Raw genomic sequence first — 23,145 nt, 5'->3', positions numbered from 1 at the left:
ACTCTACCAGAGGCTGCGAAGTTGGCGGATGAATATGCGGATACTCGCAAGACAAACCAGGTCACACCACGGGTACAACCTCCACAACCAACGGCGCCCTCACACCCACCAGCCGCTAGATACCAACCGCCTAACAGACCGATGACATCTAGCCCTCGCTACCCACGCCAGGAGGACAACGAACAACGCTGCTTCCGGTGCAAACAGTTGGGTCACTTCAAGCAGAATTGCCCCATGAATGATGTAACGGCTACCCACTGGTGTGAGGGTCTCAGCCGTTGGAGACGTCCTTTTCCCTGGCAAGCTGCGATATGCAGGTACCGCCGGTATATCCCATCGAACGCCCTTCCAAGAAACGAGACGTGCTACGTTTGCAGAGTCAAGCAGACTGACTTTATTTGGCATATTTCACCTGCTTATATCTGGTTACAACTGTTACAAGAACAATGACATCTCCTTGAATTAATCACTTGGCCAGTTTCTAGCCGCTTCGGCACCTCACCCCACTTAACATTTCCTGGCCAGGCACATAGAATTCAATTAACCTTTAAAACAATTATCACTCACACATAATCCCCATCAGCAGACACCTCACAGGGGGGCTGTTTACCTGCACACAAAAGAGAGTTCATTATCTATGCGAAGGGAACATTAGCATTCAACAATGAAAAGAAACTTGTCCAATTAACCCTTTGAGCTCAGAATACACTGTGGTACATCCAATTGTGACATGCCATGCAGTTCCTTGTAGTCCCCCTGCACGAAGATTATAACTGTCTCGGCAGCATGCATGTGTCCGTTACAAATGACAACACCAGGTCAAATTGGTCTCAACCTGGGTACCGCCCACCAGCAGCAGCCCATTGTGTAGACTCGGCTTGGGATCCCCAGGAGCTGGGTCAGGAAGAACCATTGGGCACCCCTTACGAAGCCCTCATGGTACAATCTGTTATTACGGACAACAGGGAACACCATTGTCAGCTGGTCATGGGCGACAGCCATGAGCCGGAGGGGCCATGGAGGGAGCTGGGCAGAAAGAGGCACCGCCAGCTACCCTCCAAGAAGAAGAGGTCCTGGAAGTCATATAACCAGCGGACCTGGGAGGAGAAGAAGCGACTGGAGGAGATGGAATCGCAGCGGGCGCCCCAGATGCGGGCCGAGATGTTCGCCAAGGGCCCACCGGTGGCCCCTTACACCACCACCCAGTTCCTGATGATGAAGGACCACGTGGAAAGCCTGCAGGACATGAGCAAGCAGGATCTGATCCGTGAGTACATAGAGCTGGAGGAGTGCATAAGCCGCATGGAGGAGGAGAACAACCACCTGAGGTCACAGCGGGCTGACCCCCCCAGGCTCCATGAACTGGAGATGGAGCTGGAGAAGCTCAAAGAGGAGAACCGGCGGCTGCGGAGGGAGCAGGGGGTGGCTGACCTTATGGGACTCTGAGTCCCCTCCCCCCCCCCGGACTCTGAGCACCAGTGCTACAGCATTTCAACAAATATAACCTTTTCTTTTTATGAATCTCCTGTGACTGTCACTTCAGAGCCATAACCTGCCCCTCCCATAGCAGGACACCTAGATGGCGGCGCACAGACCCATTCGCCGTCTTCACACTGACTTCTGGTGACTCTGCAGATCACACAAAGACTTGGGGACTGACCGGCGTGTGATCTGACGATCCGGTGACATACCTGAGTGGGGAGCAGTTGCCAAGGGAGGTCAGTTACGCCAAACGGAGTTAACCTCGGACTAAAAGCTCTGAACCCGTCAACCCTACTGGACCAGAGAAGGTCCAACCGGGTTTGCCGGAGCAGGGAGCAAAAGGGGGGCCATTGTGATGCAATTGCCTATATGCTTCAGTCTAATGCTCTCCCTGCTAACTTAATGCTGTGGGTTACAGGTAACAGGTATTTTCATGTGCGATTCATCTCTCTGTGAACACTGTTCATATGTTAAATAAGGCTAGCTTTTGAAAGGCCTTTAATTGTGTGATAACCCTGTCTACAACCTAGTGATACTCAGAGGTGTTAATAGGTGGCAAACTGGATACAGACGAAACGTCTGCTTAGGAAACTCAAGTGTGTGAAGGTGGTTTGTTGTTATGCTGTTTAAGGAATGTGCAGTGATTAGACATGATAATTGTCGGTCGGTGCCGACCTGTCTGGAATGTTTTAGTAATTAGCCTTAGTGTGTGATTAGGGGGGGGGTGGAGATTTCATTGTTGCTTCAATGTCTTGGACTGTATAAAAAGCTGAGAAGAAAAACCATTAAAGTCTGTGTTGTTCCAGCAGTAAGCTTGGCATGTGTGGCTTTCTGGGCGACTCCAGGAATATTCCTCCGCGTGGAATATTGGGGTGATTTTCGTTATGGGAAGAAGGGAACGTTGACGGGGATATCATACCAATACCGTCACAGTGGGACTCTGGGGTTACTGCATAACGAGCCAGGAGCGCTTCTTTAACCCGGGCGTAGCTATGGATATCCTGATCTGGCACGGTCCGGAAAGCATCAGAAGCTTTGCCTGACAATATTGCAACCCACTCTCCTCTAGCTATTCGGTGCAGGTAACATTGTCGCTCAAAGTCTGCCAGGTAGTTATCAATCTCACAGTCCTTTTCATCAAAAGCTTTAAAAGCACTAAACGGAATCTTCCTTGCGTCTGCTGTGCTGTACTCACTGTTTGGAGAATGTGCGGCTGCTTGTTGGACTGCTGCCAGTTTTAACTGTAGTTCTGCGTCTCTTATTTGTTTATCCTTCTGTAGTTCTGCGTCTCTTATTTGTTTATCCTTCTGTAGTTCTGCGTCTCTTATTTGTTTATCCTCCTGTAGTTCTGCGTCTCTTATTTGTTTAGCCTCCTTCGCTAACAGGTCCATCACTTTCAGCACTACATCCGCCGTTGGGTTCGGACCGAACCATGCTAGCTTCTCTCTCATTAGCTTGTTGGCTGGCGATTCCTCTTCCTGAATCACTGGTGTCTCCATCTCTTGTACTGCTGGCGTTGCTGCAATCCCGTCCTCCTGGTCTATCTCCATTAATTCTGCTATGATGACCCGCTTGGTTTTGTTGCTAGCAATCCTTCCACGAACTTCCAGTATTTCTTCCAGTGTCTGCTTGGAATCCGGGTGTAAAGGAGAGTAGAAGGGAAAATCCCGCTGCTGCCAACCAGTTGTGACGGTATTAGAATGATATCCCCGTCAAAGTCTTCCCTTCTCCCCATAAAGAAAATCACCCCAATATTCCACGAGGAGGGATATTCCTGGAATCACCCAATAAGCCACACATGAGTCACGCTTACTGCTGGAACAAGACAGACTTTAATGGTATAACACAGAGCTTATATGTAATTTACAAAGCTGTTACAATGACAATCCCCGCCCCCCCTCACACTGGGGGCTTCCATACAGATTATTAGGCAGACATTTCGGAGCCGACTCTGAAAACATTTCTTTAGATAATGACACCAGTGAAGGTAATTACTAGTTGTACAGAATACGTTATCTAGACAGCCTGGCCCCCGCATATAGAAGAGGTAATTACCACAATGAAGCAATCAGAATAATTAACATGAGCCCCTTCTAATCACAGAAACAGTAACCACAGGTCTCCTTCACACACACAATAGATCAATTAACATTTCAACAGCCTGTTAGCCGAGGAATGAGTCACACCTGAAATCACCTTCCCTCTAACACAGCATTAACCAAGCAGGGAGAATTAAATTGAAGCATATGCTTCACAGAAGCCATGGAGTATGGAGCCATGGAGCCATGGAGTATGGAGCCATGGAGTATGGAGCCATGGAGTATGGAGCCATGGAGTATGGAGCCATGGAGTATGGAAGCCATGGAGTATGGAAGCCATAGAGTAGGGAGCCATGGAGTATTACAGGGCCATAGAGTACAGAACCATCCCTACCACGGTCCATACCCCATCCAGAACTGCGAGCCACAGAGCACCAAGTACCGAGCTGTAGAGTACCTATAAAATACAGAATGGTAGTATATATGAGATAAACAAAGTATATAGAGGACAAATTATATCTGTGACAGGTATATATGGAGGAGGGGTATATACGGGATGTATATGGAGGAGGGGTATATACGGGATGTATATGGAGGAGGGGTATATACGGGATGTATGTGGAGGACGGGTATATACGGGATGTATGTGGAGGAGGGGTATATACGGGATGTATGCGGGGGGGGTATATACGGGATGTATATGGAGGAGGGGTATATACGGGATGTATGCGGAGGGGGGGTATATACGGGATGTATGCAGAGGGGGGGTATATACGGGATGTATGCGGTGGGGGGGGTATATACGGGATGTATGCGGAGGGGGGGTATATACGGGATGTATGCGGAGGGGGGGTATATACACGGGATGTATCTGGAGGGGGGGTATATACGGGATGTATGTGGAGGAGGGGTATATACGGGATGTATGTGGAGGGGGGTATATACGGGATGTATGCGGAGGAGGGGTATATACGGGATGTATGCGGAGGGGGGGTATATACACGGGATGTATATGGAGGAGGGGTATATACGGGATGTATGTGGAGGAGGGGTATATACGGGATGTATGTGGAGGGGGGGTATATACACAGGATGTATGTGGAGGGGGGGGTATATACACGGGATGTATCTGGAGGAGGGGTATATACGGGATGTATGTGGAGGGGGGGTATATACACGGGATGTATCTGGAGGAGGGGTATATACGGGATGTATGTGGAGGGGGGGTATATACACGGGATGTATGTGGAGGAGGGGTATATACGGATTCCCTCCTATGAAGGAAGAGATTTCTATTCCATAGAGTAGATTCCACCATCTGAGGTCGGTGTGGGAGGGATTGGAACGGGGGAGGAGCGGGACGTTTATATTGTGAGACACAATCATGGCGCTCCGATTGCCTCACTCCCTTCCTGACTGTCTCCCTTCTCCCAGAACCAGGTGTACGAGCCCCCGAGGGACGTCCCCCGCTGCTGCGGACATTGCCGTAACGTGTCCTGTACTCAGACCCTGCTGAACGGAACTCTCCTCACTCACAGGGTAAGTCCCACCTCCATAACTGGTCCCTATCCCATTCATCCCCACCCCCATCTATCCCTACCATCATCCCCATCCCTACCATCATCATCCCCAGCCCATCCATCGTCATCCCCAGCCCATCCATCCCTACCATCATCTTCATCCATCCCCATCATCCCTACCCCATCCATCCCTACCATCATCCCCATCTATCCCTACCATCATCCCCATCTATCCCTACCATCATCCCCATCCCTACCATCATCCCCATCTATCCCTACCATCATCCCCATCTATCCCTACCATCATCCCCATCTATCCCTACCATCATCCCCAGCCCATCCATCCCTACCATCATCATCCCTACCCCATCCATCCCTACCATCATCTTCATCCATCCCCATCATCATCCCTACCATCATCCCCATCCCTACCATTATCCCCATTAGAGTTGAGCGAACCCGAACTGTAAAGTTTGGGTTCGGTACGGACTTTGCGTTTTTCCCGAACCCGAATAATTGCTGAAAGTTCGGGTCCGGGTTCGGGAAAAAAAAATGCGCGGAGGTCCCCGCAAATTCAATAACCAGACCCTTCAGGTCTGGTGTGGATATTAAGGGGAACTCCACCCCAAATTTTAAAAAAAAATGGTGTGGAGTTCCCTCTAAAATCCACACCTGACCCCTTATCCGAGCACGTTGACCTGGCCGGCCGCAGAAAAGAGGGGGGAACAGAGTGCGGCCCCCCCCTCTCCTGAACCGCACCAGGCCACATGCCCTCAACATGGGGAGGGTGCTTTGGGGTGCCCCCCAAAGCACCTTGTCCCCATTTTGATGGGGACAAGGGCCTCATCCCCACAACCCTTGCCCGGTGGTAGTGGGGGTCTGCGGGCGGGGGGCTTATCAGAATCTGGAAGACCCCTTTAACAAAGGGGACCCCCAGATCCTGCCCCCCCCCCTGTGAATTGGTAATGGGGTACATTGTACCTCTACCATTTTACGAAGGAAGTGTAAAAAGTAGTTTTCAGAAAAAAAAACACACACACACCGTAGAACAAATTACTTTATTAATTAAACCAAATAAAAATCCAGCGGTGAAAATAGACGTCAGAGGGGGCGGGGTCACGTGACGCGTGGCCGCCTCCCCTATAAAAGAAACGTCAAAGCATCGGCGCGGCATTCGCTGAGCTGTACTCTGAATGGATGGATGTTCTCATCACTGGACCAATCGCTGGACACATCACCCGGCGCTGGAGCAGCGAGCCGCACCCATCGTCTATTTTCACCGCTGGATTTTTATTTGGTTTAATTAATAAAGTAATTTGTTCTACGGTGTGTTTTTCTGAAAACTACTATTTACACTTCCTTCGTGACCCCATTACCATTTCACACAGGGGGGGGGTCAGGATCTGGGGGTCCCCTTTGTTAAAGGGGTCTTCCAGATTCTAATAAGCTTCCTGCCCGCATACCCCCACAACCCCCGGGCAAGGGTTGTGGGGATGAGGCCCTTGTCCCCATCAACATGGGAACATCCTCCCAATGTTGAGGGCATGTGGCCTGGTGCGGTTCAGGAGAGGGGGGGGCCGCACTCTGTTCCCCCCTCTTTTCTGCGGCCGGCCAGGTCAACGTGCTCGGATAAGGGGTCAGGTGTGGATTTTAGGGGGAACTCCACGCCATTTTTTTTTAAATTGACGGCGGAGTTCCCCTTAATATCCACACCAGACCTGAAGGGCCTGGTTATTGAATTTGTGGGGACCATTTTTTTTTTTACTAAAAGTCCGTGTCCCATTGACTTCAATGGAGTTCAGAGTTCGTTTATTTTTAAAGTTCGGGTTCGGGCCGAACATCCAGGTGTCCGCTCAACTCTAATCCCCATCCCTACCATCATCCCCATCCATCCAAATCCCTACCATCATCTCCAGCCCATCCATCCCTACCATCATCCCCATCCCATCCATCCCTACCATCATCCCCATCCATCCAAATCCCTACCATCATCTCCATCCATCCAAATCCCTACCATCATCCCCATCCCTACCATCATCCCCATCCCATCCACATCACTACCATCATCCCCATCCATCCAAATCCCTACCATCATCCCCATCCCTACCATCATCCCCATCCCATCCAAATCCCTACCATCATCCCCATCCATCCAAATCCCTACCATCATCCCCAGCCCATCCACATCACTACCATCATCTCCAGCCCATCCATCCCTACCATCATCCCCAGCCCATCCATCCCTACCATCATCCCCATCCCTACCATCATCCCCAGCCCATCCCTACCATCATCCCCATCCCTACCATCATCCCCATCCCTACCATCATCCCCATCCATCCAAATCCCTACCATCATCTCCAGCCCATCCATCCCTACCATCATCCCCATCCCATCCATCCCTACCATCATCCCCATCCCTACCATCATCCCCATCCATCCAAATCCCTACCATCATCCCCAGCCCATCCATCCCTACCATCATCCCCATCCATCCAAATCCCTACCATCATCCCCAGCCCATCCATCCCTACCATCATCCCCATCCCTACCATCATCCCCAGCCCATCCCTACCATCATCCCCAGCCCATCCATCCCTACCATCATCCCCATCCCTACCATCATCCCCATCCATCCAAATCCCTACCATCATCTCCATCCCTACCATCATCCATCCCTACCATCATCCCCAGCCCATCCATCCCTACCATCATCCCCAGCCCATCCATCCCTACCATCATCCCCATCCCTACCATCATCCCCAGCCCATCCCTACCATCATCCCCAGCCCATCCACATCACTACCATCATCCCCAGCCCATCCATCCCTACCATCATCCATCCCTACCATCATCCCCATCCCATCCACATCACTACCATCATCCCCATCCATCCAAATCCCTACCATCATCTCCATCCATCCAAATCCCTACCATCATCCCCATCCCTACCATCATCCCCATCCCATCCACATCACTACCATCATCCCCATCCATCCAAATCCCTACCATCATCCCCATCCCTACCATCATCCCCATCCCATCCAAATCCCTACCATCATCCCCATCCATCCAAATCCCTACCATCATCCCCAGCCCATCCACATCACTACCATCATCTCCAGCCCATCCATCCCTACCATCATCCCCAGCCCATCCATCCCTACCATCATCCCCATCCCTACCATCATCCCCAGCCCATCCCTACCATCATCCCCATCCCTACCATCATCCCCATCCCTACCATCATCCCCATCCATCCAAATCCCTACCATCATCTCCAGCCCATCCATCCCTACCATCATCCCCATCCCATCCATCCCTACCATCATCCCCATCCCTACCATCATCCCCATCCATCCAAATCCCTACCATCATCCCCAGCCCATCCATCCCTACCATCATCCCCATCCATCCAAATCCCTACCATCATCCCCAGCCCATCCATCCCTACCATCATCCCCATCCCTACCATCATCCCCAGCCCATCCCTACCATCATCCCCAGCCCATCCATCCCTACCATCATCCCCATCCATCCAAATCCCTACCATCATCTCCATCCCTACCATCATCCATCCCTACCATCATCCCCAGCCCATCCATCCCTACCATCATCCCCAGCCCATCCATCCCTACCATCATCCCCATCCCTACCATCATCCCCAGCCCATCCCTACCATCATCCCCAGCCCATCCACATCACTACCATCATCCCCAGCCCATCCATCCCTACCATCATCCATCCCTACCATCATCCCCATCCATCCAAATCCCTACCATCATCTCCATCCCTACCATCATCCATCCCTACCATCATCCCCAGCCCATCCACATCACTACCATCATCCCCAGCCCATCCATCCCTACCATCATCATCATCCATCCAAATCCCTACCATCATCTCCAGCCCATCCATCCCTACCATCATCCCCAGCCCATCCATCCCTACCATCATCCCCAGCCCATCCATCCCTACCATCATCCCCATCCCTACCATCATCCCTAGCCCATCCCTACCATCATCCCCATCCCTACAATCATCCCCAGCCCATCCACATCACTACCATCATCCCCAGCCCATCCATCCCTACCATCATCCCCATCCCTACCATCATCCCCATCCCATCCACATCACTACCATCATCCCCATCCCTACCATCATCCCCAGCCCATCCACATCACTACCATCATCTCCAGCCCATCCATCCCTACCATCATCCCCATCCATCCAAATCCCTACCATCATCCCCAGCCCATCCATCCCTACCATCATCCCCAGCCCATCCATCCCTACCATCATCCCCATCCCTACCATCATCCCCAGCCCATCCCTACCATCATCCCCAGCCCATCCATCCCTACCATCATCCCCATCCCTACCATCATCTCCAGCCCATCCATCCCTACCATCATCCCCAGCCCATCCATCCCTACCATCATCCCCATCCATCCCTACCATCATCCCCAGCCCATCCATCCCTACCATCATCCCCATCCCTACCATCATCCCCAGCCCATCCCTACCATCATCCCCATCGATCCACATCCCTACCATCATCTCCAGCCCATCCATCCCTACCATCATCTCCAGCCCATCCATCCCTACCATCATCCCCATCCCTACCATCATCTCCAGCCCATCCATCCCTACCATCATCCCCATCCCATCCATCCCTACCATCATCCCCATCCCTACCATCATCCCCATCCCTACCATCATCCCCATCCATCCAAATCCCTACCATCATCTCCAGCCCATCCATCCCTACCATCATCCCCATCCATCCAAATCCCTACCATCATCTCCAGCCCATCCATCCCTACCATCATCCCCAGCCCATCCATCCCTACCATCATCCCCATCCCTACCATCATCCCCAGCCCATCCATCCCTACCATCATCCCCAGCCCATCCATCCCTACCATCATCCCCATCCCATCCATCCCTACCATCATCCCCATCCCTACCATCATCCCCATCCCTACCATCATCCCCATCCATCCAAATCCCTACCATCATCTCCAGCCCATCCATCCCTACCATCATCCCCATCCATCCAAATCCCTACCATCATCTCCAGCCCATCCATCCCTACTATCATCCCTACCATCATCCCCAGCCCATCCATCCCTACCATCATCCCCACCCCATCCATCATCCCCAGCCCATCCCTGTAGATAATGGTCTCTCTTCTCCTGATCTGTAGATAATGGTCTCTCTTCTCCTGATCTGTAGATAATGGTCTCTCTTCTCCTGATCTGTAGATAATGGTCTCTCTTCTCTTCTCCTGATCTGTAGATAATGGTCTCTCTTCTCCTGATCTGTAGATAATGGTCTCTCTTCTCCTGATCTGTAGATAATGGTCTCTCTTCTCCTGATCTGTAGATAATGGTCTCTCTTCTCCTCTACTGATCTGTAGATAATGGTCTCTCTTCTCCTGATCTGTAGATAATGGTCTCTCTTCTCTTCTCCTGATCTGTAGATAATGGTCTCTCTTCTCCTGATCTGTAGATAATGGTCTCTCTTCTCCTGATCTGTAGATAATGGTCTCTCCTCTCCTGATCTGTAGATAATGGTCTCTCTTCTCTTCTCCTGATCTGTAGATAATGGTCTCTCTTCTCCTGATCTGTAGATAATGGTCTCTCTCCTCCTGATCTGTAGATAATAGTCTCTCTTCTCCTGATCTGTAGATAATGGTCTCTCTTCTCCTGATCTGTAGATAATGGTCTCTCCTCTCCTGATCTGTAGATAATGGTCTCTCTTCTCCTGATCTGTAGATAATGGTCTCTCTCTCTTCTCCTGATCTGTAGATAATGGTCTCTCTTCTCTTCTCCTGATCTGTAGATAATGGTCTCTCTTCTCTTCTCCTGATCTGTAGATAATGGTCTCTCTCTCTCTCCTGATCTGTAGATAGTGGTCTCTCCTCTCCTGATCTGTAGATAATGGTCTCTCTTCTCCTCTCCTGATCTGTAGATAATGGTCTCTCTTCTCCTCTCCTGATCTGTAGATAATGGTCTCTCCTCTCCTGATCTGTAGATAATGGTCTCTCTTCTCTCCTCCTGATCTGTAGATAATAGTCTCTCTTCTCTTCTCCTGATCTGTAGATAATGGTCTCTCTTCTCCTGATCTGTAGATAATGGTCTCTCTTCTCCTGATCTGTAGATAATAGTCTCTCTTCTCCTGATCTGTAGATAATGGTCTCTCTTCTCCTGATCTGTAGATAATGGTCTCTCTTCTCTTCTCCTGATCTGTAGATAATGGTCTCTCTTCTCCTGATCTGTAGATAATGGTCTCTCTTCTCCTGATCTGTAGATAATGGTCTCTCTTCTCCTGATCTGTAGATAATGGTCTCTCTTCTCCTGATCTGTAGATAATGGTCTCTCCTCTCCTGATCTGTAGATAATGGTCTCTCTTCTCTTCTCCTGATCTGTAGATAATGGTCTCTCTTCTCTTCTCCTGATCTGTAGATAATGGTCTCTCTTCTCCTGATCTGTAGATAATGGTCTCTCTTCTCCTGATCTGTAGATAATGGTCTCTCTTCTCCTGATCCGTAGATAATGGTCTCTCTTCTCCTGATCTGTAGATAATGGTCTCTCTTCTCCTCTACTGATCTGTAGATAATGGTCTCTCTTCTCCTGATCTGTAGATAATGGTCTCTCTTCTCTTCTCCTGATCTGTAGATAATGGTCTCTCTTCTCCTGATCTGTAGATAATGGTCTCTCTTCTCCTGATCTGTAGATAATGGTCTCTCTTCTCCTGATCTGTAGATAATGGTCTCTCTTCTCTTCTCCTGATCTGTAGATAATGGTCTCTCTTCTCCTGATCTGTAGATAATGGTCTCTCTTCTCTTCTCCTGATCTGTAGATAATAGTCTCTCTTCTCCTGATCTGTAGATAATGGTCTCTCTTCTCCTGATATGTAGATAATGGTCTCTCTTCTCTTCTCCTGATCTGTAGATAATGGTCTCTCTTCTCCTGATCTGTAGATAATGGTCTCTCCTCTCCTGATCTGTAGATAATGGTCTCTCTTCTCTTCTCCTGATCTGTAGATAGTGGTCTCTCCTCTCCTGATCTGTAGATAATGGTCTCTCTTCTCTTCTCCTGATCTGTAGATAATGGTCTCTCTTCTCCTGATCTGTAGATAATGGTCTCTCTTCTCTTCTCCTGATCTGTAGATAATGGTCTCTCTTCTCCTGATCTGTAGATAATGGTCTCTCTTCTCCTGATCTGTAGATAATGGTCTCTCTTCTCTTCTCCTGATCTGTAGATAATGGTCTCTCTTCTCCTGATCTGTAGATAATGGTCTCTCTTCTCTTCTCCTGATCTGTAGATAATGGTCTCTCTTCTCCTGATCTGTAGATAATGGTCTCTCTTCTCCTGATCTGTAGATAATGGTCTCTCCTCTCCTGATCTGTAGATAATGGTCTCTCTTCTCCTGATCTGTAGATAATGGTCTCTCTTCTCCTGATCTGTAGATAATGGTCTCTCCTCTCCTGATCTGTAGATAATGGTCTCTCTTCTCCTGATCTGTAGATAATGGTCTCTCCTCTCCTGATCTGTAGATAATGGTCTCTCTTCTCTTCTCCTGATCTGTAGATAATGGTCTCTCTTCTCCTGATCTGTAGATAATGGTCTCTCTTCTCTTCTCCTGATCTGTAGATAATGGTCTCTCTTCTCCTGATCTGTAGATAATGGTCTCTCTTCTCCTGATCTGTAGATAATGGTCTCTCTTCTCCTGATCTGTAGATAATGGTCTCTCTTCTCTTCTCCTGATCTGTAGATAATGGTCTCTCTTCTCCTGATCTGTAGATAATGGTCTCTCTTCTCCTGATCTGTAGATAATGGTCTCTCTTCTCCTGATCTGTAGATAATGGTCTCTCTTCTCTTCTCCTGATCTGTAGATAATGGTCTCTCTTCTCCTGATCTGTAGATAATGGTCTCTCTTCTCCTGATCTGTAGATAATGGTCTCTCTTCTCCTGATCTGTAGATAATGGTCTCTCTTCTCCTCTACTGATCTGTAGATAATGGTCTCTCTTCTCCTGATCTGTAGATAATGGTCTCTCTTCTCTTCTCCTGATCTGTAGATAATGGTCTCTCTTCTCCTGATCTGTAGATAATGGTCTCTCTTCTCCTGATCTGTAGATAATGGTCTCTCTTCTCTTCTCCTGATCTGTAGATAATGGTCTCTCTTCTCCTGATCTGTAGATAATGGTCTCTCTTCTCCTGATCTGTAGATAATGGTCTCTCTTCTCCTGATCTGTAGATAATGGTCTCTCTTCTCCTCTACTGATCTGTAGATAATGGTCTCTCTTCTCCTGATCTGTAGATAATGGTCTCTCTTCTCTTCTCCTGATCTGTAGATAATGGTCTCTCTTCTCCTGATCTGTAGATAATGGTCTCTCCTCTCCTGATCTGTAGATAATGGTCTCTCTTCTCTTCTCCTGATCTGTAGATAATGGTCTCTCTTCTCCTGATCTGTAGATAATGGTCTCTCTCCTCCTGATCTGTAGATAATAGTCTCTCTTCTCCTGATCTGTAGATAATGGTCTCTCTTCTCCTGATCTGTAGATAATGGTCTCTCCTCTCCTGATCTGTAGATAATGGTCTCTCTTCTCCTGATCTGTAGATAATGGTCTCTCTTCTCTTCTCCTGATCTGTAGATAATGGTCTCTCTTCTCTTCTCCTGATCTGTAGATAATGGTCTCTCTTCTCTTCTCCTGATCTGTAGATAATGGTCTCTCTTCTCTCCTCCTGATCTGTAGATAGTGGTCTCTCCTCTCCTGATCTGTAGATAATGGTCTCTCTTCTCCTCTCCTGATCTGTAGATAATGGTCTCTCTTCTCCTCTCCTGATCTGTAGATAATGGTCTCTCCTCTCCTGATCTGTAGATAATGGTCTCTCTTCTCTCCTCCTGATCTGTAGATAATAGTCTCTCTTCTCTTCTCCTGATCTGTAGATAATGGTCTCTCTTCTCCTGATCTGTAGATAATGGTCTCTCTTCTCCTGATCTGTAGATAATAGTCTCTCTTCTCCTGATCTGTAGATAATGGTCTCTCTTCTCCTGATCTGTAGATAATGGTCTCTCTTCTCTTCTCCTGATCTGTAGATAATGGTCTCTCTTCTCCTGATCTGTAGATAATGGTCTCTCTTCTCCTGATCTGTAGATAATGGTCTCTCTTCTCCTGATCTGTAGATAATGGTCTCTCTTCTCCTGATCTGTAGATAATGGTCTCTCCTCTCCTGATCTGTAGATAATGGTCTCTCTTCTCTTCTCCTGATCTGTAGATAATGGTCTCTCTTCTCTTCTCCTGATCTGTAGATAATGGTCTCTCTTCTCCTGATCTGTAGATAATGGTCTCTCTTCTCCTGATCTGTAGATAATGGTCTCTCTTCTCCTGATCCGTAGATAATGGTCTCTCTTCTCCTGATCTGTAGATAATGGTCTCTCTTCTCCTCTACTGATCTGTAGATAATGGTCTCTCTTCTCCTGATCTGTAGATAATGGTCTCTCTTCTCTTCTCCTGATCTGTAGATAATGGTCTCTCTTCTCCTGATCTGTAGATAATGGTCTCTCTTCTCCTGATCTGTAGATAATGGTCTCTCTTCTCCTGATCTGTAGATAATGGTCTCTCTTCTCTTCTCCTGATCTGTAGATAATGGTCTCTCTTCTCCTGATCTGTAGATAATGGTCTCTCTTCTCTTCTCCTGATCTGTAGATAATAGTCTCTCTTCTCCTGATCTGTAGATAATGGTCTCTCTTCTCCTGATATGTAGATAATGGTCTCTCTTCTCTTCTCCTGATCTGTAGATAATGGTCTCTCTTCTCCTGATCTGTAGATAATGGTCTCTCCTCTCCTGATCTGTAGATAATGGTCTCTCTTCTCTTCTCCTGATCTGTAGATAATGGTCTCTCCTCTCCTGATCTGTAGATAATGGTCTCTCTTCTCTTCTCCTGATCTGTAGATAATGGTCTCTCTTCTCCTGATCTGTAGATAATGGTCTCTCTTCTCTTCTCCTGATCTGTAGATAATGGTCTCTCTTCTCCTGATCTGTAGATAATGGTCTCTCTTCTCCTGATCTGTAGATAATGGTCTCTCTTCTCCTGATCTGTAGATAATGGTCTCTCTTCTCCTGATCTGTAGATAATGGTCTCTCTTCTCTTCTCCTGATCTGTAGATAATGGTCTCTCTTCTCCTGATCTGTAGATAATGGTCTCTCTTCTCCTGATCTGTAGATAATGGTCTCTCCTCTCCTGATCTGTAGATAATGGTCTCTCTTCTCCTGATCTGTAGATAATGGTCTCTCTTCTCCTGATCTGTAGATAATGGTCTCTCCTCTCCTGATCTGTAGATAATGGTCTCTCTTCTCCTGATCTGTAGATAATGGTCTCTCCTCTCCTGATCTGTAGATAATGGTCTCTCTTCTCTTCTCCTGATCTGTAGATAATGGTCTCTCTTCTCCTGATCTGTAGATAATGGTCTCTCTTCTCTTCTCCTGATCTGTAGATAATGGTCTCTCTTCTCCTGATCTGTAGATAATGGTCTCTCTTCTCCTGATCTGTAGATAATGGTCTCTCTTCTCCTGATCTGTAGATAATGGTCTCTCTTCTCTTCTCCTGATCTGTAGATAATGGTCTCTCTTCTCCTGATCTGTAGATAATGGTCTCTCTTCTCTTCTCCTGATCTGTAGATAATGGTCTCTCTTCTCCTCTCTTGATCTGTAGATAATGGTCTCTCTTCTCCTGATCTGTAGATAATGGTCTCTCTTCTCTTCTCCTGATCTGTAGATAATGGTCTCTCTTCTCTTCTCCTGATCTGTAGATAATGGTCTCTCTTCTCCTGATCTGTAGATAATGGTCTCTCCTCTCCTGATCTGTAGATAATGGTCTCTCTTCTCCTGATCTGTAGATAATGGTCTCTCTTCTCCTGATCTGTAGATAATGGTCTCTCTTCTCTTCTCCTGATCTGTAGATAATGGTCTCTCTTCTCCTGATCTGTAGATAATGGTCTCTCTTCTCTTCTCCTGATCTGTAGATAATAGTCTCTCTTCTCCTGATCTGTAGATAATGGTCTCTCTTCTCCTGATCTGTAGATAATGGTCTCTCTTCTCCTGATCTGTAGATAATGGTCTCTCTTCTCCTGATCTGTAGATAATGGTCTCTCCTCTCCTGATCTGTAGATAATGGTCTCTCTTCTCCTGATCTGTAGATAATGGTCTCTCTTCTCCTGATCTGTAGATAATGGTCTCTCTTCTCCTGATCTGTAGATAATGGTCTCTCTTCTCTTCTCCTGATCTGTAGATAATGGTCTCTCTTCTCCTGATCTGTAGATAATGGTCTCTCTTCTCTTCTCCTGATCTGTAGATAATGGTCTCTCTTCTCCTGATCTGTAGATAATGGTCTCTCTTCTCCTGATCTGTAGATAATGTTCTCTCTTCTCCTGATCTGTAGATATTGGTCTCTCTTCTCCTGATCTGTAGATAATGGTCTCTCTTCTCCTGATCTGTAGATAATGGTCTCTCTTCTCCTGATCTGTAGATAATGGTCTCTCTTCTCCTGATCTGTAGATAATGGTCTCTCTTCTCTTCTCCTGATCTGTAGATAATGGTCTCTCTTCTCCTGATCTGTAGATAATGGTCTCTCTTCTCTTCTCCTGATCTGTAGATAATGGTCTCTCTTCTCCTGATCTGTAGATAATGGTCTCTCCTCTCCTGATCTGTAGATAATGGTCTCTCTTCTCTTCTCCTGATCTGTAGATAATGGTCTCTCTTCTCCTGATCTGTAGATAATGGTCTCTCTTCTCCTGATCTGTAGATAATGGTCTCTCTTCTCCTGATCTGTAGATAATGGTCTCTCTTCTCCTGATCTGTAGATAATGGTCTCTCTTCTCTCCTCCTGATCTGTAGATAATGGTCTCTCTTCTCCTGATCTGTAGATAATGGTCTCTCTTCTCCTGATCTGTAGATAATAGTCTCTCTTCTCCTGATCTGTAGATAATGGTCTCTCTTCTCCTGATATGTAGATAATGGTCTCTCTTCTCCTGATCTGTAGATAATGGTCTCTCTTCTCCTGATCTGTAGATAATGGTCTCTCTTCTCCTGATCTGTAGATAATGGTCTCTCTTCTCCTGATCTGTAGATAATGGTCTCTCTTCTCCTGATCTGTAGATAATGGTCTCTCTTCTCTTCTCCTGATCTGTAGATAATGGTCTCTCTTCTCCTGATCTGTAGATAATGGTCTCTCTTCTCCTGATCTGTAGATAATGGTCTCTCTTCTCCTGATCTGTAGATATTGGTCTCTCTTCGCCTGATCTGTAGATAATGGTCTCTCTTCTCCTGATCTGTAGATAATGGTCTCTCTTCTCCTGATCTGTAGATAATGGTCTCTCTTCTCTTCTCCTGATCTGTAGATAATGGTCTCTCTTCTCCTCTACTGATCTGTAGATAATGGTCTCTCTTCTCCTGATCTGTAGATAATGGTCTCTCTTCTCTTCTCCTGATCTGTAGATAATGGTCTCTCTTCTCCTGATCTGTAGATAATGGTCTCTCTTCTCCTGATCTGTAGATATTGGTCTCTCTTCACCTGATCTGTAGATAATGGTCTCTCTTCTCCTGATCTGTAGATAATGGTCTCTCTTCTCCTCTCCTGATCTGTAGATAATGGTCTCTCTTCTCCTGATCTGTAGATAATGGTCTCTCTTCTCCTGATCTGTAGATAATGGTCTCTCTTCTCTTCTCCTGATCTGTAGATAATGGTCTCTCTTCTCCTGATCTGTAGATAATGGTCTCTCCTCTCCTGATCTGTAGATAATGGTCTCTCTTCTCTTCTCCTGATCTGTAGATAATGGTCTCTCCTCTCCTGATCTGTAGATAATGGTCTCTCTTCTCCTGATCTGTTGATAATGGTCTCTCTTCTCCTGATCTGTAGATTAATGGTCTCTCTTCTCCTGATCTGTAGACAATGGTCTCTCTTCTCCTGATCTGTAGATAATGGTCTCTCTTCTCCTGATCTGTAGATAATGGTCTCTCTTCTCCTGATCTGTAGATAATGGTCTCTCTTCTCCTGATCTGTAGATAATGGTCTCTCTTCTCCTGATCTGTAGATAATGGTCTCTCTTCTCCTGATCTGTAGATAATGGTCTCTCTTCTCCTGATCTGTAGATAATGGTCTCTCTTCTCTTCTCCTGATCTGTAGATAATGGTCTCTCTTCTCCTGATCGGTAGATAATGGTCTCTCTTCTCCTGATCTGTAGATAATGTTCTCTCTTCTCTTCTCTTCTCCTGATCTGTAGATAATGGTCTCTCTTCTCCTGATCTGTAGATAATGGTCTCTCTTCTCCTGATCTGTAGATAATGGTCTCTCTTCTCCTGATCTGTAGATAATGGTCTCTCTTCTCTTCTCCTGATCTGTAGATAATGGTCTCTCTTCTCCTGATCGGTAGATAATGGTCTCTCTTCTCCTGATCTGTAGATAATGTTCTCTCTTCTCTTCTCTTCTCCTGATCTGTAGATAATGGTCTCTCTTCTCCTGATCTGTAGATAATGGTCTCTCTTCTCCTGATCTGTAGATAATGGTCTCTCTTCTCCTGATCTGTAGATAATGGTCTCTCTTCTCCTGATCTGTATATAATGGTCTCTCTTCTCTTCTCCTGATCTGTAGATAATGGTCTCTCTTCTCCTGATCTGTAGATAATGGTCTCTCTTCTCCTGATCTGTAGATAATGTTCTCTCTTCTCTTCTCTTCTCCTGATCTGTAGATAATGGTCTCTCTTCTCCTGATCTGTAGATAATGGTCTCTCTTCTCCTGATCTGTAGATAATGGTCTCTCTTCTCCTGATCTGTATATAATGGTCTCTCTTCTCTTCTCCTGATCTGTATATAATGGTCTCTCTTCTCTTCTCCTGATCTGTATATAATGGTCTCTCTTCTCTTCTCCTGATCTGTAGATAATGGTCTCTCTTCTCTTCTCCTGATCTGTAGATAATGGTCTCTCTTCTCTTCTCCTGATCTGTAGATAATGGTCTCTCTTCTCCTGATCTGTATATAATGGTCTCTCTTCTCTTCTCCTGATCTGTAGATAATGGTCTCTCTTCTCCTGATCTGTATATAATGGTCTCTCTTCTCTTCTCCTGATCTGTATATAATGGTCTCTCTTCTCTTCTCCTGATCTGTATATAATGGTCTCTCTTCTCTTCTCCTGATCTGTAGATAATGGTCTCTCTTCTCCTGATCTGTAGATAATGGTCTCTCTTCTCCTGATCTGTAGATAATGGTCTCTCTTCTCCTGATCTGTAGATAATGGTCTCTCTTCTCCTGATCGGTAGATATTGGTCTCTCTTCTCCTGATCTGTAGATAATGGTCTCTCTTCTCTTCTCCTGATCTGTAGATAATGGTCTCTCTTCTCCTGATCGGTAGATAATGGTCTCTCTTCTCTTCTCCTGATCTGTAGATAATGGTCTCTCTTCTCCTGATCTGTAGATAATGGTCTCTCTTCTCCTGATCTGTAGATAATGGTCTCTCTTCTCCTGATCTGTAGATATTGGTCTCTCTTCTCCTGATCTGTAGATAATGGTCTCTCTTCTCCTGATCTGTAGATAATGGTCTCTCTTCTCCTGATCTGTAGATAATGGTCTCTCTTCTCCTGATTTGTAGATAATGGTCTCTCTTCTCCTGATCTGTAGATAATGGTCTCTCTTCTCCTGATCTGTAGATAATGGTCTCTCTTCTCCTGATCTGTAGATAATGGTCTCTCTTCTCCTGATCGGTAGATAATGGTCTCTCTTCTCCTGATCGGTAGATAATGGTCTCTCTTCTCCTGATCTGTAGATAATGGTCTCTCTTCTCCTCTCCTGATCTGTAGATATTGGTCTCTCTTCTCTTCTCCTGATCTGTAGATAATGGTCTCTCTTCTCCTGATCGGTAGATAATGGTCTCTCTTCTCCTGATCGGTAGATAATGGTCTCTCTTCTCCTGATCTGTAGATAATGGTCTCTCTTCTCCTGATCTGTAGATAATGGTCTCTCTTCTCCTGATCTGTAGATAATGGTCTCTCTTCTCCTGATCGGTAGATAATGGTCTCTCTTCTCCTGATCTGTAGATAATGGTCTCTCTTCTCCTCTCCTGATCTGTAGATATTGGTCTCTCTTCTCTTCTCCTGATCTGTAGATAATGGTCTCTCTTCTCCTGATCGGTAGATAATGGTCTCTCTTCTCCTGATCGGTAGATAATGGTCTCTCTTCTCCTGATCTGTAGATAATGGTCTCTCTTCTCCTGATCTGTAGATAATGGTCTCTCTTCTCCTGATCTGTAGATAATGGTCTCTCCTCTCCTGATCTGTAGATAATGGTCTCTCTTCTCCTGATCTGTAGATAATGGTCTCTCTTCTCCTGATCTGTAGATAATGGTCTCTCTTCTCCTGATCTGTAGATAATGGTCTCTCTTCTCCTGATCGGTAGATAATGGTCTCTCTTCTCCTGATCTGTAGATAATGGTCTCTCTTCTCCTGATCTGTAGATAATGGTCTCTCTTCTCCTGATCTGTAGATAGTGGTCTCTCCTCTCCTGATCTGTAGATAATGGTCTCTCTTCTCTTCTCCTGATCTGTAGATAATGGTCTCTCTTCTCTTCTCCTGATCTGTAGATAATGGTCTCTCTTCTCCTGATCTGTAGATAATGGTCTCTCTTCTCCTGATCTGTAGATAATGGTCTCTCTTCTCCTGATCCGTAGATAATGGTCTCTCTTCTCCTGATCTGTAGATAATGGTCTCTCTTCTCCTCTACTGATCTGTAGATAATGGTCTCTCTTCTCCTGATCTGTAGATAATGGTCTCTCTTCTCTTCTCCTGATCTGTAGATAATGGTCTCTCTTCTCCTGATCTGTAGATAATGGTCTCTCTTCTCCTGATCTGTAGATAATGGTCTCTCTTCTCCTGATCTGTAGATAATGGTCTCTCTTCTCTTCTCCTGATCTGTAGATAATGGTCTCTCTTCTCCTGATCTGTAGATAATGGTCTCTCTTCTCTTCTCCTGATCTGTAGATAATAGTCTCTCTTCTCCTGATCTGTAGATAATGGTCTCTCTTCTCCTGATATGTAGATAATGGTCTCTCTTCTCTTCTCCTGATCTGTAGATAATGGTCTCTCTTCTCCTGATCTGTAGATAATGGTCTCTCTTCTCCTGATCTGTAGATAATGGTCTCTCTTCTCTTCTCCTGATCTGTAGATAGTGGTCTCTCCTCTCCTGATCTGTAGATAATGGTCTCTCTTCTCTTCTCCTGATCTGTAGATAATGGTCTCTCTTCTCCTGATCTGTAGATAATGGTCTCTCTTCTCTTCTCCTGATCTGTAGATAATGGTCTCTCTTCTCCTGATCTGTAGATAATGGTCTCTCTTCTCCTGATCTGTAGATAATGGTCTCTCTTCTCCTGATCTGTAGATAATGGTCTCTCTTCTCCTGATCTGTAGATAATGGTCTCTCTTCTCTTCTCCTGATCTGTAGATAATGGTCTCTCTTCTCCTGATCTGTAGATAATGGTCTCTCTTCTCCTGATCTGTAGATAATGGTCTCTCCTCTCCTGATCTGTAGATAATGGTCTCTCTTCTCCTGATCTGTAGATAATGGTCTCTCTTCTCCTGATCTGTAGATAATGGTCTCTCCTCTCCTGATCTGTAGATAATGGTCTCTCTTCTCCTGATCTGTAGATAATGGTCTCTCCTCTCCTGATCTGTAGATAATGGTCTCTCTTCTCTTCTCCTGATCTGTAGATAATGGTCTCTCTTCTCCTGATCTGTAGATAATGGTCTCTCTTCTCTTCTCCTGATCTGTAGATAATGGTCTCTCTTCTCCTGATCTGTAGATAATGGTCTCTCTTCTCCTGATCTGTAGATAATGGTCTCTCTTCTCCTGATCTGTAGATAATGGTCTCTCTTCTCTTCTCCTGATCTGTAGATAATGGTCTCTCTTCTCCTGATCTGTAGATAATGGTCTCTCTTCTCTTCTCCTGATCTGTAGATAATGGTCTCTCTTCTCCTCTCTTGATCTGTAGATAATGGTCTCTCTTCTCCTGATCTGTAGATAATGGTCTCTCTTCTCTTCTCCTGATCTGTAGATAATGGTCTCTCTTCTCTTCTCCTGATCTGTAGATAATGGTCTCTCTTCTCCTGATCTGTAGATAATGGTCTCTCCTCTCCTGATCTGTAGATAATGGTCTCTCTTCTCCTGATCTGTAGATAATGGTCTCTCTTCTCCTGATCTGTAGATAATGGTCTCTCTTCTCTTCTCCTGATCTGTAGATAATGGTCTCTCTTCTCCTGATCTGTAGATAATGGTCTCTCTTCTCTTCTCCTGATCTGTAGATAATAGTCTCTCTTCTCCTGATCTGTAGATAATGGTCTCTCTTCTCCTGATCTGTAGATAATGGTCTCTCTTCTCCTGATCTGTAGATAATGGTCTCTCTTCTCCTGATCTGTAGATAATGGTCTCTCCTCTCCTGATCTGTAGATAATGGTCTCTCTTCTCCTGATCTGTAGATAATGGTCTCTCTTCTCCTGATCTGTAGATAATGGTCTCTCTTCTCCTGATCTGTAGATAATGGTCTCTCTTCTCTTCTCCTGATCTGTAGATAATGGTCTCTCTTCTCCTGATCTGTAGATAATGGTCTCTCTTCTCTTCTCCTGATCTGTAGATAATGGTCTCTCTTCTCCTGATCTGTAGATAATGGTCTCTCTTCTCCTGATCTGTAGATAATGTTCTCTCTTCTCCTGATCTGTAGATATTGGTCTCTCTTCTCCTGATCTGTAGATAATGGTCTCTCTTCTCCTGATCTGTAGATAATGGTCTCTCTTCTCCTGATCTGTAGATAATGGTCTCTCTTCTCCTGATCTGTAGATAATGGTCTCTCTTCTCTTCTCCTGATCTGTAGATAATGGTCTCTCTTCTCCTGATCTGTAGATAATGGTCTCTCTTCTCTTCTCCTGATCTGTAGATAATGGTCTCTCTTCTCCTGATCTGTAGATAATGGTCTCTCCTCTCCTGATCTGTAGATAATGGTCTCTCTTCTCTTCTCCTGATCTGTAGATAATGGTCTCTCTTCTCCTGATCTGTAG

At 46.1% G+C, this 23,145-nt stretch overlaps 1 protein-coding gene across 1 annotated transcript in view; it reads left to right on the top strand.

Annotated features, from left to right (window-relative positions):
• The window catches only part of LOC120922036 (otogelin-like), a 67,741-nt gene that overhangs the window by 5,160 nt on the left and 39,436 nt on the right, over positions 1–23,145 (top strand). Inside the window, exon 2 of the mRNA XM_040334575.1 lies at positions 4,956–5,060. Coding sequence (XP_040190509.1) covers positions 4,956–5,060 — 105 coding nt within the window. The remainder of the gene's footprint in view (positions 1–4,955; positions 5,061–23,145) is intronic.

The sequence above is a fragment of the Rana temporaria genome, unplaced genomic scaffold, assembly GCF_905171775.1.
Source record: "Rana temporaria unplaced genomic scaffold, aRanTem1.1, whole genome shotgun sequence".
Lineage (NCBI taxonomy): Eukaryota > Metazoa > Chordata > Amphibia > Anura > Ranidae > Rana > Rana temporaria.
Note: the sequence above shows the minus strand (reverse complement) of the source record. Positions and strands in the feature narration are given on the sequence as shown.